This window comes from Canis aureus, chromosome 26 (assembly GCF_053574225.1).
Source record: "Canis aureus isolate CA01 chromosome 26, VMU_Caureus_v.1.0, whole genome shotgun sequence".
NCBI lineage: Eukaryota > Metazoa > Chordata > Mammalia > Carnivora > Canidae > Canis > Canis aureus.
The window spans coordinates 36898399-36913698 of record NC_135636.1 but is presented as its reverse complement, the minus strand read 5'-3'; the positions used below and the strand labels follow the sequence as shown (position 1 = coordinate 36913698).

General features: G+C 42.4%; 1 protein-coding gene, 1 long non-coding RNA gene and 1 other non-coding gene across 3 annotated transcripts in view; 1 reads left to right on the top strand and 2 right to left on the bottom strand.

Annotated features, from left to right (window-relative positions):
* LOC144298386 (uncharacterized) overlaps window positions 1-15300 on the bottom strand; it is a 123796-nt gene that overhangs the window by 104353 nt on the left and 4143 nt on the right. Inside the window, exons 2-4 of the long non-coding RNA XR_013365377.1 lie at window positions 4448-4559; window positions 2446-2510; window positions 1035-1152 (exon numbers count right to left, since the gene is read on the bottom strand). This is a non-coding gene — a long non-coding RNA (uncharacterized LOC144298386). The remainder of the gene's footprint in view (window positions 1-1034; window positions 1153-2445; window positions 2511-4447; window positions 4560-15300) is intronic.
* Window positions 8531-9440, top strand: GTSF1L (gametocyte specific factor 1 like). The gene has a single exon (XM_077873257.1). The coding sequence runs from the start codon at window positions 8891-8893 to the stop codon at window positions 9389-9391; it is 501 nt and encodes a 166-aa protein (XP_077729383.1). The 5' UTR covers window positions 8531-8890; the 3' UTR covers window positions 9392-9440.
* On the bottom strand, window positions 11202-11326 carry LOC144298958 (small nucleolar RNA SNORA28). The gene has a single exon (XR_013365790.1). It is a non-coding gene; the product is annotated as a small nucleolar RNA SNORA28 (small nucleolar RNA).

The following is a 15300-nucleotide window of genomic DNA, read 5'->3' as shown; positions in this document are numbered from 1 at the left end:
TTCAAGACTCCAGATTAATCCAAAATGAAAATCCAAATCCTTAGATTTTTCTGGTATTTCATGGTAGCATGCTGGAGGACCCAAAAATACTAAATCCTGCCCCACCCACCCCTCCTTATTAAGTGCCCAAGAACAGATACTCCAAAAACAAAAGAAGATGGAAAATAAGTTTCCATATTACTATGATTAGGCTTGAGCCCTGACCAGAGGCTCCATGAAAACCCAAATCCAGCTGTTCTAGGGGATATTAGAACAAAGTCACCACTACCCAGGTTGCCAGATACAGCAAGCAAAAATCTAGGATGCCCATTTATTTAAAAAAAATATTTTATTGATATATTTGTCAGAGACAGACAGCAAGCACAAGAAGGGGGATCAGCAGGCAGAGAAAGAGGGAGAAGCAGACATCCCACTGAGCAGGGAGCCTGATGTGGGGCTCAATCCCAGGACCCCGAGATCATGACCCAAGCCAAAGCCAGATGCTTAACCAACTGAGCCACCCAGGTACCCCATAGGATGCCCATTTAAATGTGAACTTCAGGGCTGCCTGGGTGGCTCATTTGGTTAAATGTCTGCCTTCAGTCCAGGTAAGGGATCAAGCCCCTCATCAGGCTCCCTGCTTCTCCCTCTCCCACTCCCCCTGTTTGTGTGCTCTTTCTGTCAAATAAATAAAATAATTTAAAAAATAAATGTGAATTTCAGATAAACATCAAGTAATTTTTAGCATAAATATGTCCCATGCAGATTTAAGACATACTTGCATTAATAAAGTATCACTTTTACCTGAAATTCAAGTTTAACTGAGTGTCCTTAACTTTAGGTAGCAACCCAGTACACCATAGGAAGTAAATCAGAAAACGAGAGCCAAGAAAAGGAAAATGGCACACAACCCCCACTCTGCCACATGATGGGGAATGTGGAAGACAAGTAAAAGTGGATTTATCAATCTGCAATCTGGCCAATGTGGTCAACAGCTCCTCCTGGGGAGATGTCAGAGCGAGCAAAGGGCAGCAGCTTTCCCTCCCCATACTCACATAAATGCTGTTTACGAAAAGCCCACATGTAGTGAAATGCCACATAAAGGTTAAAAGTGAAAGGATTTCCAGATGACTGACAGTGGTATACACTTAACTGCTTTTTGCCAGATGCCAGCTGAAATGGTCAAAGGAAAAACAGAAAAATCTGTATTAGTATGTAAACCTCGGAGAAACTCAGAACACATGCTAGAAATCTTCAAGTGAGACATAATGCTAGGACAGCCCAACCAGTGAAGGACTAACAAGTGGTGTGCTGGGAGAGAGATGGATTTCGCCAGCCCCTTGTGAAACCATTGGTAGCTTGAAATTGGTCATAGTGAGAATGTTTCTACCACAGAAATTGGCAGATGCTACAAATCAGGGGTTTTTGTTGTCGTTAAATATTTGTTCAACTGGCTGTGCTATAAGTACCAAGTAAGAAGAAACATATCCGTGAGTAAGCTGAAGGGACCATGGGGCAGAAGCAGTCAGTGCCCGACCCATACCCATGGCAATTTGCAGGGTGTCCCAGTAATCTCCAGTCTCCACATTTGTTTGTGGTTCCAGAACTGCGCACACTAGACAGGTTAGAAGTGCCAGGGAACTCATAAACCCCGTGAAATAGTCTTTCTAAGATGAATCTCTTAGAAGTTGATTTAAACATACCCTAGCAACCTGACTCTTTGGGTGGGGCAATTCTGAATTGTGCATTTTTTCCCATTATTTTCCCAAAGGCCTTCAGAGGCCCACTGAGTTAGCTAGATTAACCACACACACTTTAATCTTTATAATTCCTTACTGGTTTCTATATATGTTTTCTAAATATAACTTTTGATTTTTCTTACTATGGAAAAATATGTGAATTGAGAGCTTTAGAAAATATAGAAAATATACCATTACAGTTTTTGTCTCATTCTTTTTAAATATTCATACATGCATACAGACCTGTATCTCATTTCCCTCCTCTCTACAGGCTTATCTGCACTTCCTGAAGAAACTACTTGCATCTGAATCCTTACCTCAGGTTCTGCTTCTGGGAGAACCCAAGTGAAGACAGAGCCACATCCTCAGCAAGACTCTATGAAATGGACAAGCTCAAAGCAGTAACGAGTAGGATCAATGCTACAGGGCTGCTGGAGGGGATCAACACTCAGTGCTGACGTTACTCCTGAAAAAGTACAGGAGGGCTAGCTCATGGCACTGCAGGCTATAGTCTACTTCATATCCCCAGCACTGGTGTTAGCATGAAATATGGGTTGTCTTGTGGGCAGGTGCAGAAAGGGGATCCAGCTAACTCTGGGCTGCCAGGGCAAACAGAGAAACCTTAAGCACAGCAGTGAAGTCACTGCCATATAGCTCCACTCCTTCACTGGGTGCTTCAGACAATGGGGCCTCCAAGATAACAAAGCGAAAGGATAGAAAATCCTACCTGCACTGAGACTGGTATACCATCCTACAGAGATGCACAGACATCCCCCACTGCAGTGCCTCCTTCTGTAAAAATGAACAGAAAAGCAAATCAGGACTCATGATGGTATCAGAGGTCCAAAGGGAGGGGCCTGAGGAGTGAGTACAGGACCTTTCATAAATAGTTGTCCCACAAGAAATAGAATAAAACTTCAAACCGAATTCTCTGAAATTTGTTCCATGGAAAACTGGCTGCTCCTGATAGTAAGAGGCGTTAAGAGAAACTGAGGCTTGGGAACACTGAGCTAAGTAAGGTACAACACAGGCTGTTTCATCGAGGACTTCCTGGATTGTGTTGATGAACTGTGACTCCCTAAAGGAGGGATACAATATGCCAGTTTCCTGAGCGGTATGAAGGACTAGTGTTCCAGCTTCAGCTAATAAATATACACAAACAGAAAAGACATTTAATTCAAACATCTGCAAGGAAGTGACTGGAACTCATGACATTCTAGGACACAAGGAAAACCTCAGAGACACTAATGAGCAATCCTCTTTGGCCACATAATCTGACCACAATGCAGCAATAACAGAAATTAAAAATAAAAGGATAAATGAAAGAAATTAAATCACTTGAAAATTTATTCCTAAAGAACCCAAGTCATGGTAGGGAACAAAATTCCAATTACAGGCCGTTCAAATGTAATGACAATTGGATCTCCGCATAGCAAAACTCATGGAATGTAACCAAACACTGCCTGTAGCTATAAATGTTTTTGTTATAAAACAAGGAAGACTTAAAGTAAATGAAGCATCCAACTCAAGAAGCTAGAAAATAAACAAGATAAACTCAGGGAGGGACGCCTGGGTCGCTCAGGGGTTGAGTATCTGCCCAACCATCCCAAAGTCCCTGGATCAAGTCCTGCATCAGGCTCCCCACAAGAAGCCTGTTTCTCCCTCTGCCTATGTCTCTGCCTCTCTCTATCTCTCATGAATAAATACAATCTTAAAAAAAAGAAAGATAAATTCAGGGAGAGAATTAAAAGTTAATGTAAAAGTTAATGAACTAGACGCCATAAAAATCAGTAGAACTGATAAATCTAAGACTCAGCTTCTTGCAAAGAGCTGTGAGATATCTACATTTGTAAAAGCCCAATAAAGGGAAGGGCAGGAACTACATGAGAGAATACAAAAAAATAAAAAATAAAAATTAGAAAAGTAAAGGAGCGGCACCTGGGTGGCTCAGTTAAGCGTCAGATAAGTTAAACTCAGATTAAGTGTCTGCCTTTGACTGAGGTCAGGATCCCAGGGTCCTGAGACTGAGCCCCGTGTTGGGCTCCCTGCTCAGTGGGGGAGTCTGGTTCTCCCTCTCCCTCTGACTGCCACCCTGCCTACTTGTACTTTCTCTCAATCTCTCTGCCAAATAACAAAATATTAAAAAAAAAAAAAAAAGAAAGGAAAGGCTATTTAACCAGAGAAGAGTTTTTAAATTATAGGAGAGGGCAGCCCTGGTGGCGCAGCGATTTAGCGCCGCCTGCAGCCCGGGGTGTGATCCTGGAGACCCGGGATCGAGTCCCATATCGGGCTTCCTGCATGGAGCCTGCTTCTCCCTCTGCCTGTGTCTCTGCCTCTCTCTTGCTCTCTCTGAATGAATAAATAAATAAATCTTTTAAAAAAAATTATAGGAGAATACTAAATATACATAGTATGCTAGTTTACCTGGTATTTTCTTTTCTTTTTTTTTTTTTTTAATTTTCATTTATTTATGATAGTCACAGAGAGAGAGAGGCAGAGACACAGGCAGAGGGAGAAGCAGGCTCCATGCACCGGGAGCCCGACGTGGGATTCGATCCCGGGTCTCCAGGATCGCGCCCTGGGCCAAAGGCAGGCGCCAAACCGCTGCGCCACCCAGGGATCCCTACCTGGTATTTTCAATGGGGAGCACATGTACATCAGTTTGCTCGTACTGTATAACAAAATACCAAATATTGGGTGACTTAAACTACAAAAGTTCACTTTCTCACAATTCTGGAGGCTGGATGTTCAAGAACAAAGTGCTGCTGGGGCTGGTTTCTGGTGGGACCTTTCTTCCTGGCTTGCAGATGGCCACTTCCTTGCTGTGTCCTCACATGACCTCTCCTCTGCTCCTGTGGAGAGATATCTCTGGGGTTTCATTCTCCTCTTTTTTTTTTTTTTTTAAGATTTTATTTATTTACTCATGAGAGACAGAGCGGCAGAGTCACAGGCAGAGGGAGAAACAGGCTCCACACAGGGAGCCCGACGTGGGACTTGATCCCTGGTCTCCAGGATCCCGTCCTGGGCTAAAAGCGGCACTAAACCGCTGAGCCACCTGGGCTGCCCTCATTCTCCTCTTATAAGGACACTAGTCCTATTGGATGAGGGCCCTATCCTTACGATTTCATTTAACTTTAATTACTTCCCTAAAGGCACCTCCAAATATCATTACATTGAAGTTACGGCTTCCACATATGAATGGGGGGAGGGACACAATTCAATCCATAACAGTATGCTTTTCTTAAAAAATGACAAATGCCAAGAGAAGTAGAAAACTATGGAACCAAGTTGAACAGAGACATAGAACTATGTCCCAAAAGGGTATGAGTCAGAGAATTTAGTAGACAAGTTTCTTCAAACTTTCCAAAAATGCTCCTAGGCTGTTTACCCAGAAATGTGCTCTAACTCATCTTACAAATCTAGCACAACCATGTCACATAAACCTCACAAACATAACCAAAACTTCAGCCTAGCATCTTAACAAGGTCTCAGGTGATTCATATGCATGTTATAGTTTGAGCAGCACCATACCACATGAGGTATGAGGACCATACCACTTAAGCAAGGAGCAGCCCGCAGAAGGCAGCAAAACAGAGCTCAAGCATTCAAAGGGGCTACCTAGGCTGTCCACATTTATGTGCTAGATGTGTGGGGAGACACTGGGACCCAGAAATAGAGCAGACCACCCACCCCAGGACCACATACATGACATGAGTTTGCCATATTTGAGATATCCCTACATCCTGGAGGATAATCCCAGAGCAGAGGACACAGAGGTCACACTGAGGGCTGAGGGGTATGAGGAAACAGGTCAGTTCAGCTCAGTGTAAGAAATCTATAGCAGAACTCTGTAGGGAGTAGGAAGCTCCCTGTCACCATATGACCAACCTCCAGGGATGTTCTAGAAGGGAAGCCAGCCCTGAGAGAGAAGCCGGTCTTGATGTCAGATATGTCTCCAACTTTGTGATTCTAATCTTCTAATGGCTCTATCCCACCCCATAATAACAACTGTTGACTTGGCTGGCCAAGATACACAATTGTTCATTTTTATAAAACTTTGCTCCTGCATGCTCTGTGACCTTCTCCATGCCTGCATTACCATCTGTTGGCAGCATCTCTCAAGATGATAAGTGCAGAAGGGGAATGAGCAGACTCTGACCTCACTTGCATTATCTGTCAGGTAGGTGCAGACAGGCCTGGGAAGTGCCACTCAGATAGGTGTGTCTGTATCCCTTGCTCCTCTCAAGTTGCCATGGTGAGAAACTTGTCAGGTCCCAGGCTCAGAGCAGAAGCTAGCAGAAAGCTGCAGGCTTGAGGACCATTCAAGACGTCCATTAGAAGCATTATCAAGCCTGGCCTTCCTCTCTATATAATGGACTAAATGTTGGCCTGCTGTGCTAATGGGTGCTTGGCCACAAAGAAGCCTATAAGAGCTAAAGCTCCATTTCTTATTATGTGGATTTCAACGACCGGTGAAGTGCTTTCTTCATCATCTCCATTTACACACTTACACATGCCTGAATTACCCGGTGCCTGGATCAGCCATGGTTATGAGCATAAAAAAGGCTATGGAACTAGAAATTGAAAAAGTGCTGTCAGCATCACCCACAAACACTGTGCCAAGATTTGGGGTCATGGAAGAGCAGATGCCAAACAACCTGTTAACTCCCAGCAGGGCCAATGTCATACCTCCTCTAATACTAGGCTACAGGCTTGGAGAAAATGGGCACTCTGTTCCATAAATGGTATGGAAGTTACAATTTACCAAGGATAGTTTCTCATCAAAGTATACCAAGAGATATCCCTGGCAGGGGGTGGGGGGAAGGGAGCAGTGCGGGTACAGTAAGCATGATTCTATGAGCCCCTCATTCCTCACAGCAACAGGTTGTTTGGAGGCACTAGAATGCCCACCATCCTAGAATAAGTTCCTGCCAGAATGCAAGAAGCCCCCATTGAGCACTGACCAAGCTGTTTATCTCCTCACTCTAAGCTAGGACTTTGGGTTTTCTCCCTTGAGAAGGGGGTATGTTCTATATGTTGGAGAAAAGGGAAACAAATACCAGTGACAAGGAGAGACAGGATCTTCTTAGGATTCCTTCTTCTGTTTTTGTTTTTGTCTTTTTAAGATTTCAAGTAATCTGTACACCCAACATGGGGTTTGAAAACCACAACCCCAAGATCAAGAGTCCCACACTCCACCAACTAAGCCAGCCAGGTACATGGCTCTTGTCATGAGGACTCATGGCAAAGTTCCTATCCTCCTCCTGTGGATACCTGATAGTCCTATGTGCTTCTCTGACCCCGCACCTTATGTGTGAGACTCACTTTAGACAATTAAATGTCAGTGGAAGTGACATCTATCATTTCAGTGAAAGTATGAGAATAAGGTAGAAGCAGCATTTGAAGAGACAACAGTTGAACATTTTCCAAAACTAATGAAAGACACTAATCCACAGATTCCAGAGGTCTAAAAAAACAAAGAATAAACAGAGACCCACATGTCAACATCATATTGAAACTTCAGAAAAACAAAGATAAAGAAAAGTTCTTTAAAACAGACATATGAGGGGCAGCCCCGGTGGCTCAGCGGTTCAGCGCTGCCTTCAGCCCAGGGTGTGATCCTGGAGACCCAGGATTGAGTCCCACATCAGGCTCCCTGCATGGAGCCTGCTTCTCCCTCTGCCCGTGTCTCTGCCTCTCTGTCTCTCTCTCTCTCTCCCCATCTCTCATGAATAAATAAATAAAATCAAATAAATAAATAAATAAATAAATAAATAAATAAATAAAAACAGACATATGAAAAGAAACAGATTACTCTGAAGAGAAGTTAGGTAGGGGTGCCTAGGTGACTCTGTCGATTTAAGCACCCTCCTTCAACTTAGGTCATGATCTTGGGGTCCTGGGATGGAGCCCCACATTGGGCTCCTTGCTCAGTGGGGAGCCTGCTTCTCCCTCTCCCTCTGGATGCTGTGTGCTCTCTCTGCCCCTCTGTCAAATAAATAAATAAAATCTTAAAAAAAGAAAAGAGTCAGATAATGGAATCCTGAATTCTCAACCAGAGTGGGAGCTGGAAGAAACTGAACTCTGCTTCAGTGGGAAGAAAGGAAATAGCACAACTATACTCCCTGAAGTCATCCTTTAAGAATGAGGATGAGATAAAGACATTTTCAGATAAACAAAACCAAATGTCATGAGAACATTATAAAAGGCAAATTTCTAGTAGAAACAAAGCAATCCCATGTGGTAGATATGAGACACAAGCAGCAGAGGAGTCAGCACAAGGACAGGTATCCATAACTTGGGTCATGTCAAATGACGTTAACAATGCTGTCTTAGGAACTTTTAAAAATTAGGCTTAAAATAATAACATTAAGGGAGGGAAGTAAATATAGAACAAGCCCTGTATTACCTGGAAAATGGATGAAACTTCTATGAACTTTAAAACTTGGTAAGCTATTTATGAATGTTTTAATTTGTAGAGTAACCACTAAATGATTAGAGAATGTGTTACTTACAAAATCATGGGGAAAATGGAAATATTTTTTCTAAACTATCTAAAATTAGGGAAGAGAAAAAATAAACCAAAGAATAAATAGGAAGCATGAAATACAGTAGATTTAACCCCAAATACATAGGGAATTATATTAAATATATAAGTTTAGAAACAGTCAAATGACAACAGATATGCCTGCAACAATTTTGAGTGGCAGCTTTCCCCAAAGCCACCTCGCCCCTTGAAAGTGATGGACAACACATAGACTCTTGCTGATGACTCAAGCTGCCCATTGTGACCTTTCATGACTGCTCTTTGACATCACACAGTGTAGCTCTCAGAGTCAAGGGGGGCTGGCATGTACCTTCTTCACCTTCCTGTGGGGCAGCTGTGGTTTTCTGGCTCTTGCATGTGCTTTATATGGTTCTTCTGTCTCGCCTGCCATTTGTAATTCAGCTCTCTGTGCAGCTGCCCCTGACAGCTCCTGTCCTTTTCCTAACCCAGCACTCGCAGCCGCAGAGCACAAGAAACATGAGCTGTTAAGACCTTGGTCGACAGAGTTCAAAGGGCCAATTCTGGGCAGAGGACACTCCAGCCTCCTTACCAAAGGGTTATTCCACCAGGGGCATTTCTTTTTGACTCTGGGAAGTGAGCCACTCTGCTTCAAGAACAATTTCTCATGGAGCCAGAAGCCTTAGAAATTTGCCCTTACAACCCTCACCATCGAGTCCCGCTCAGCAGATTTCAGTACCACCTGGCATCCTGCAGGAGAAAGAACCCCAAGAAAGCCAAAAAGATGGCCAGTTGCAAATACAACGCCTGCCACGTGGTCCCCATCAAAAACCTGGAGGAGCATGAGGCTGCCTGTGTCAACAGAAGTACAATGGAGGAAGAGGACAGCTTGCACCCCCTGAAAGCTAGCCTTCCAAATTCAGAGCAGAATGGAAATGCCCCTCCAGGACCCCCCTGTCTCCCCAGTTCTGACGTCTGGAATGTCGATGGTACTAATTGCCATCCCATGTTTGTCCTTAAGACTTTTGTTCCCCAAAAGCTTGTTTGTGAAAGCGATACAAGACAGTCAGAGAGAGAGGCCCACCCCCCTTCCCTGACCACCCCCCAGAAGACCCTCAGACCAAGAGAGCAAACCACCAGCTGCAAAAAGGAGCCACTCACCTCTTAAGTACCTGAAAGAAGATGCAACTCACCAGAATAAAAGCATGCAAAGTGAACCACCCTGTGATACCTTTGTGATACCTTTTTTTTTTTTTTTCCACATAGCAGTTGGTAAAGATCTAAAGGCTGGCAGGACATTCTGCTGGCAAAGATGAGGCAAATAGGCACTTTTATAACACTGGTGAGAATGTAAGTTGATAAAGCTCTGTGGAGGGCAATCTGACATTAGCTGTAAAAATCACCAGTGTACTCTGTAATATGCAGCAGTTCCACTTCTAGGGATTCATCCTGGGAATATATTCACACTTGCGGAAAATGAGGTAAGTACAAGGCTATTCATTGCCATGTTCTTCATACCAGTAAAGGTCAGTCAGAAATGGTCTAAATATCCCGTAAGGGAGGGTCTCATTAAATTAATGATGGTGCAGCCATACAAAGACATAGAACGTCACAATGAGAAAGCGTGAGGAAGCTCTTTCTGTACTAGTTTGAAAGGCTAAAACATAGTGTTTAACTCAGACACCAGAAACTTTTTCTCTAAAGGGCCAGAGAGTAAACATTCTGGCTTCACAAGCCAAATGTTCTCTGCCAAAACTCTTCAGCTCTGCCTTGGTGGCATGGAAGCAGCCACAGACAATAAGTAAACAAATGAATGCAGGTTCTAATGTAACTATTTACAGAAACTGGTAACAGGCTGGATTTGGCCTATGGACCATAGTTTGCCAACATCTGGTTTAACTGAGAAAAGCCAAGAGAGGAATACTCTCTATACTATGCTATCATTTTTGCAAAGTTGTGGGAGAGAACGTGTAATATATATGTGCTTATATTTGCATAAAATTTCAAGGACACACTAGAACAGGGGTCTGTCCGCAAAGCCTACAATGTCTCCTATCTGATGCTTTACAGAAAAAGCTGGCTGGTCTCTTCCCTAGAAACTTATCAGCTCTCCAAAGGGAAGAGAACTATGTGACAAAAAGTCAGAAGGGAGTGACTTTACTATAGACCCTTTAATACTTTCTTTTTATTTTTCCTATAGGGAGACAAAGAAGTAAAAGTTTAATCCTATGGTTTATTTTACACCTGTGTCTCATAAACATCAAAAACCCTTCCCCCTTTTGCTTTGAAACCCTCCCCTCAGAAAACCACACACCAACACAATGCTACCTGTAATTTTTTTTTAATTTATTCATTAGAGACACACACACACACAGAGAGAGAGAGAGGGAGGGAGGGAGAGAGACAGGCAGAGGGAGAAGCAGGCTCTACGCAAGGAACCCAACGTGGGACTCAACCCGGGGTCTCCAGGATCACGCCCTGGGCTGAAGGCAGCGCTAAACCACTGAGCCACCAGGGCTGCCCGCTACCTGCAATTCTAAGAGGATTCACAAACCAAATTGATCTGTTGCTATTTCTTTTTTTTTTTAAGATTTATTTATTTTTATTTATGATAGATACAGAGAGAGAGAGAGAGAAAGAGGCAGAGACACAGGAGGAGGGAGAAGCAGGCTCCATACCGGGAGCCCGACGTGGGACCCGATCCCGAGACTCCAGGATCGTGCCCTGGGCCAAAGGCAGGCGCCAAACTGCTGAGCCACCCAGGGATCCCCTCTGTTGCTATTTCATAGGTAAGAAATTCAGGCTAAGAATGGAATGTCCCAAAGTAATAGAGGATTAACTGTTGAAGATTAGGACGAAGTGGTAATGCTTTGGCCTCAGAAGGCCAGGAAGTTTGTGATGATTGGCACTGACTCTTCCCTCCCTCAAGAACCTGAACAAGCGCAAATCTCAACTGCACTTTAGCCAACAGCTGGAACACTTTTTAAATCTATATAACAATTGGTCTCATGGAGGAGAAAACGCTGGAATAGGTTAGATCTTCTTGCTATAGCAAGCTCATATTGTGTCAGACAATTTGGTCATCTGCCACAGAGTGTTGCTTGCAACCCTTCAATACCTCTTATGTGTGAATATATGTGACTATATTATCTGGCAAAAAAAAAGTAAAATACACTTTTTTAAACAACAAAAGACTATTTAAGTCTTTTGAAACTTTTTCAGGAGGAAATGTTAACTAAATTATTTTTAAGTAATCATAATTTTGCCACCCCTGGGCCCTTTAATTCTTTTTACAAAGTGTGAAATAAAGATTTCTTCTTACGAGTAGTAGTAGTAGTAGTTGTTGTTGTTGTTGTTCTAGGTGTTGGCTTTAGAAACTCCATAATTAATAAAGTGCCCATGAACTACAGAACTGCTGTATAGGAAGCAGGTGAAATAAGGTGATTTATAGGGCATACATCTGTAAACTATAGGCGACCAGAACAAAGAAAAAAGTAATATGGTTTAGGGTGTGAATGAAACAAATTGGTCATGAGTTAATCACTGAAGCTGAATGATAAATCTTCCTGTTCTCTCCATTTTTATATAACTTGAAACCTTCCATGCCAAAAAGTTTTTTTTTTAATACATGTATATATCCTAAACACAATGTGTGACCCCAAATTGGGTCCTGGAATAGAAAAAGAGTGGAAAACCTGGTGAATCCAAATAAAGTCTCTGGTTAGTTACTAGTATTGCACTGGTATAAACTTCTTCTTTTTTTTTTTTTTTTTTTTGGTATAAACTTCTTAGTTTGGTAAATGCACCATGCTTTCGTAAGATGTTAACATTAGGGAAATCCAGGTAGAGGGTATATGGGAACTCTTTGTATTATCTTTGCAAGTTTTCTGTAAATCTAAAATGATTTCAAAACAAAAAATTTAAACACGCGCAAAGAGCAACAAGAGCCAGGATTGAAGCCCAGCCCCACCTTTTACTAATGCTAGGTCTTGGGCATAACCTAACCTTTATGTGATTGTTTCCTCATCCACAAGGCCGGAACGACAAATTCCCAAGATAATGTGGAAGATTAAGGGATTTAACACATGTAGAATTATCAGGACAGTGTCCAGCACACAGGAAGCTCTCAACTAATGCTACCTACTAGTAGCAGAAATGGAGGTGGCATTACTTAACAAAAATAAAATTTAATGAGTAAGAAAAACAATGATGAGTAAGTGAATTTATAAATATTTACACAAAGTTAACTGACCGAGAAAATCATCAATTTTGCATTTAAAATGATAAAACTCAATGAAAATAGGCCAGGAAAGAGCATCATTCAGAAGGACAGAAACAGTAACAAATATGCATATTAAAAAGTTTTAAATAGCCTCTAAAATAAGAGAAATATTTTTTATGATTCACACCAGGCAAAAGGAGAAAACAGAGCAGATTACAGAAAACTATGAGTTCAACAAAGAAAGGGGAAAACAACAGTGATAACACAAAAAAAATGGTAGAAATAAATCCACATATGTCACTAGTCATATAAATGAAAACACACTTAACCCACCTATTAAAAAACATTCCACTTACCTCTCTAAACCAAATACATGTCTATTCTGAGCAATACTAACCAATACCTTTAAACCAAAGATAGAGGTAAACACATGAAATGTGTGCGGCCATCACCACCTCCCATGCATATAACAGACACAACTAATCCTTCACAGCACTTTCCTGAGCTTGGATGATACTTTCAGAATCTTTCCCAACACAGTGCTCCAGGCTGCCATTACACAGAGATAGAAGTAAACTCTATCTTGACAGAGCCCCCGTAGGCAAGTTTTCCTTGGCCCACTGACCCACGTGGCCTGACTTGAGGTGTTACAGGAAAAATAAGGAATACAAGGGCTTTTTTTTTTTTTTTTTAAACAAGGGCTTTTAAGAAAGAAAAACTCCTACCTGGACATCAGGGAAGGAAAACCAAGCAAGAAAGGAGTATGTTATAAATTCCTGGGCTGGATTTCAGCCAGCTGTTCGCTCTCTTCAGTCCTCATTCCTTGCCTCTCCTGGCCCAGTCTCCAGAGAACATCAACTGCAAGCCACATGCTCACCAAGATCATCATAAAAACATTTGTTAGTGGTGATGTTTTTTTTTTTTTGTTTTTTGTTTGTTTGTTTTTAAGATTTTATTTATTTATTCATAGACACAGAGAAAGAGAGGCAGAGACACAGACAGAGGGAGAAGCAGGCTCCATGCAGGGAGCCCGATGTGGGACTCGATCCTGGGTCTCCAGGATCACACCCCAAGCTGCAGGCGGCGCCAAACCGCTGCACCACCGGGGCTGCCCTGTTAGTGGTGATGTTGACCACAGCAAGCTAGTGTTGGGTGGACACCTGTGGCTGAGTCACAAAAGAGAGATCATAGCCAGGGAAAAGCACCCACCAGCCGTGGGCAGCAGGCAAGCTTTCCAGGTTCATGTTTAAGACTCCTGGCAAAGGGGGAGCCTAGTAGAAGAACTGTGGCCTAGAGTAGAGGGGGCTCTGGGATGACAGAGGAAGGAAGAAAGGGGAGCTACATTAGGACCAGGTGCCTTGTAGATATTATTTTATTAAAATCTGTGATGACACAGGCACCTGAGTGGCTCAGTCAGTTAAGCATCTGCCTTAGGCTCAGTTCATAATCCCAGGGTCCTGGGATCAAGCCCCATGTCAGGCTCCCTGCTCAGTGGGGAACCTGCTTCATGCTTCTCCTCCTTTTCCCTCTGTCCCTCCCCACTCTTATGCTCTCTAATAAATAAAATTATTTTTAAAAAATCTGTTACAAGAGAGGCAACTATTTTTATTTCCAATATACAGATATGAAAAATGAGTCTCAGAGAAGCTACATAACCTGCCTTGGTTCACAAAGCTCATAAGTAGCAAGTGGCCTAATGAATGTGAACCCATCCCCAGCAATTCCAGTCTAGCTATGTATAAACCAGCAATGTGTACATGAGCTCACCAAAAGATTAGAACAAGATGTTCACAACAGCTCTATTTATAATAGCCAATGCAGAAACTTTCCCATGTCCTTCTGCAGAATGGGTAAATTCTGCAAAAATCATATAACAGAATACTATATAGTCAGGAGGATAAACAAATTGTAACTACCCAAATCAACATAGGAAAATCCTATGCAATGTGAAATTCAATTTACACAATTTTTTTTTTTTTTAAAGGCAAAACAGGGGCACCTGGCTGACTCGATTGGTAGAGCATGGGACTCCTGATCTAGAGGTTGTAAGTTTGAGACCCAATGTGGGTAGAAATTATTTAAAATAGTAGAAATTATTTAAAAATAACTCTTTAAAAATAAATTTAAAAAAATTAAAATTAAAGCAAAACAAATCTATGGTGTTTGAAGTCAGGATGTGGTTACCCTTATAGGGTGGGGAGAGGGTTTCTGGGGTGCTGGCCATGTTCTATTTCTTGATGTAGGTGCTGATTACATGACTGTTCACTTTGTGGAAATTCATCCAGCTGTACACTTGAGACTTGTGTATTTTGCTCTCTGTATGTTGAACTTTTACGAAAGTCTTTAAAAACTGAACCCATCCTGGGGTGCCTGGGTGGCTCAATCGGTTAAGCATCCAACTATTGATCTCAGCTCAGGTAATGGTATCAGGGTTGTGAGACCAAGCCCCATGTCAGGCTCCCCACTCAGCATGGAGTCTGCCTCTCTGCTTCTCCCTATGCCCTTCCCCCTGCTCTCTCATGCACATGTGTTCTCTCTCTCTTTCTCTCCCTCCAACTCTAAAATAAATAAATCTTAAAAAAAAAAAAAAACCTGAACCTATTCCTAACACCTGTGCTTCTCCTGCACTACACCGCTTCCCCAGCTGATAACTATGAAGCACATGATGACACAGAACAGGGCACCTTAAACTGCAATCCTACGAGTCGACACTGGTTCAAGCCCTGCCCTCAACCCCTACCTAGTAACTTCCCCTTGGAGCACTCTACTGAAGCCTGGAACTCTATACAAACTCTTCCTTTGAAGGGTTTCTTGAGCATGAGAAAGGAATGACAAAGCATTTTGTAGAAACATCT

Bases quoted from the DNA above. Each gene is read 5' to 3' on its own strand.
- GTSF1L (XM_077873257.1), top strand. From the start codon at position 8,891: ATGGAGCCAGAAGCCTTAGAAATTTGCCCTTACAACCCTCACCATCGA.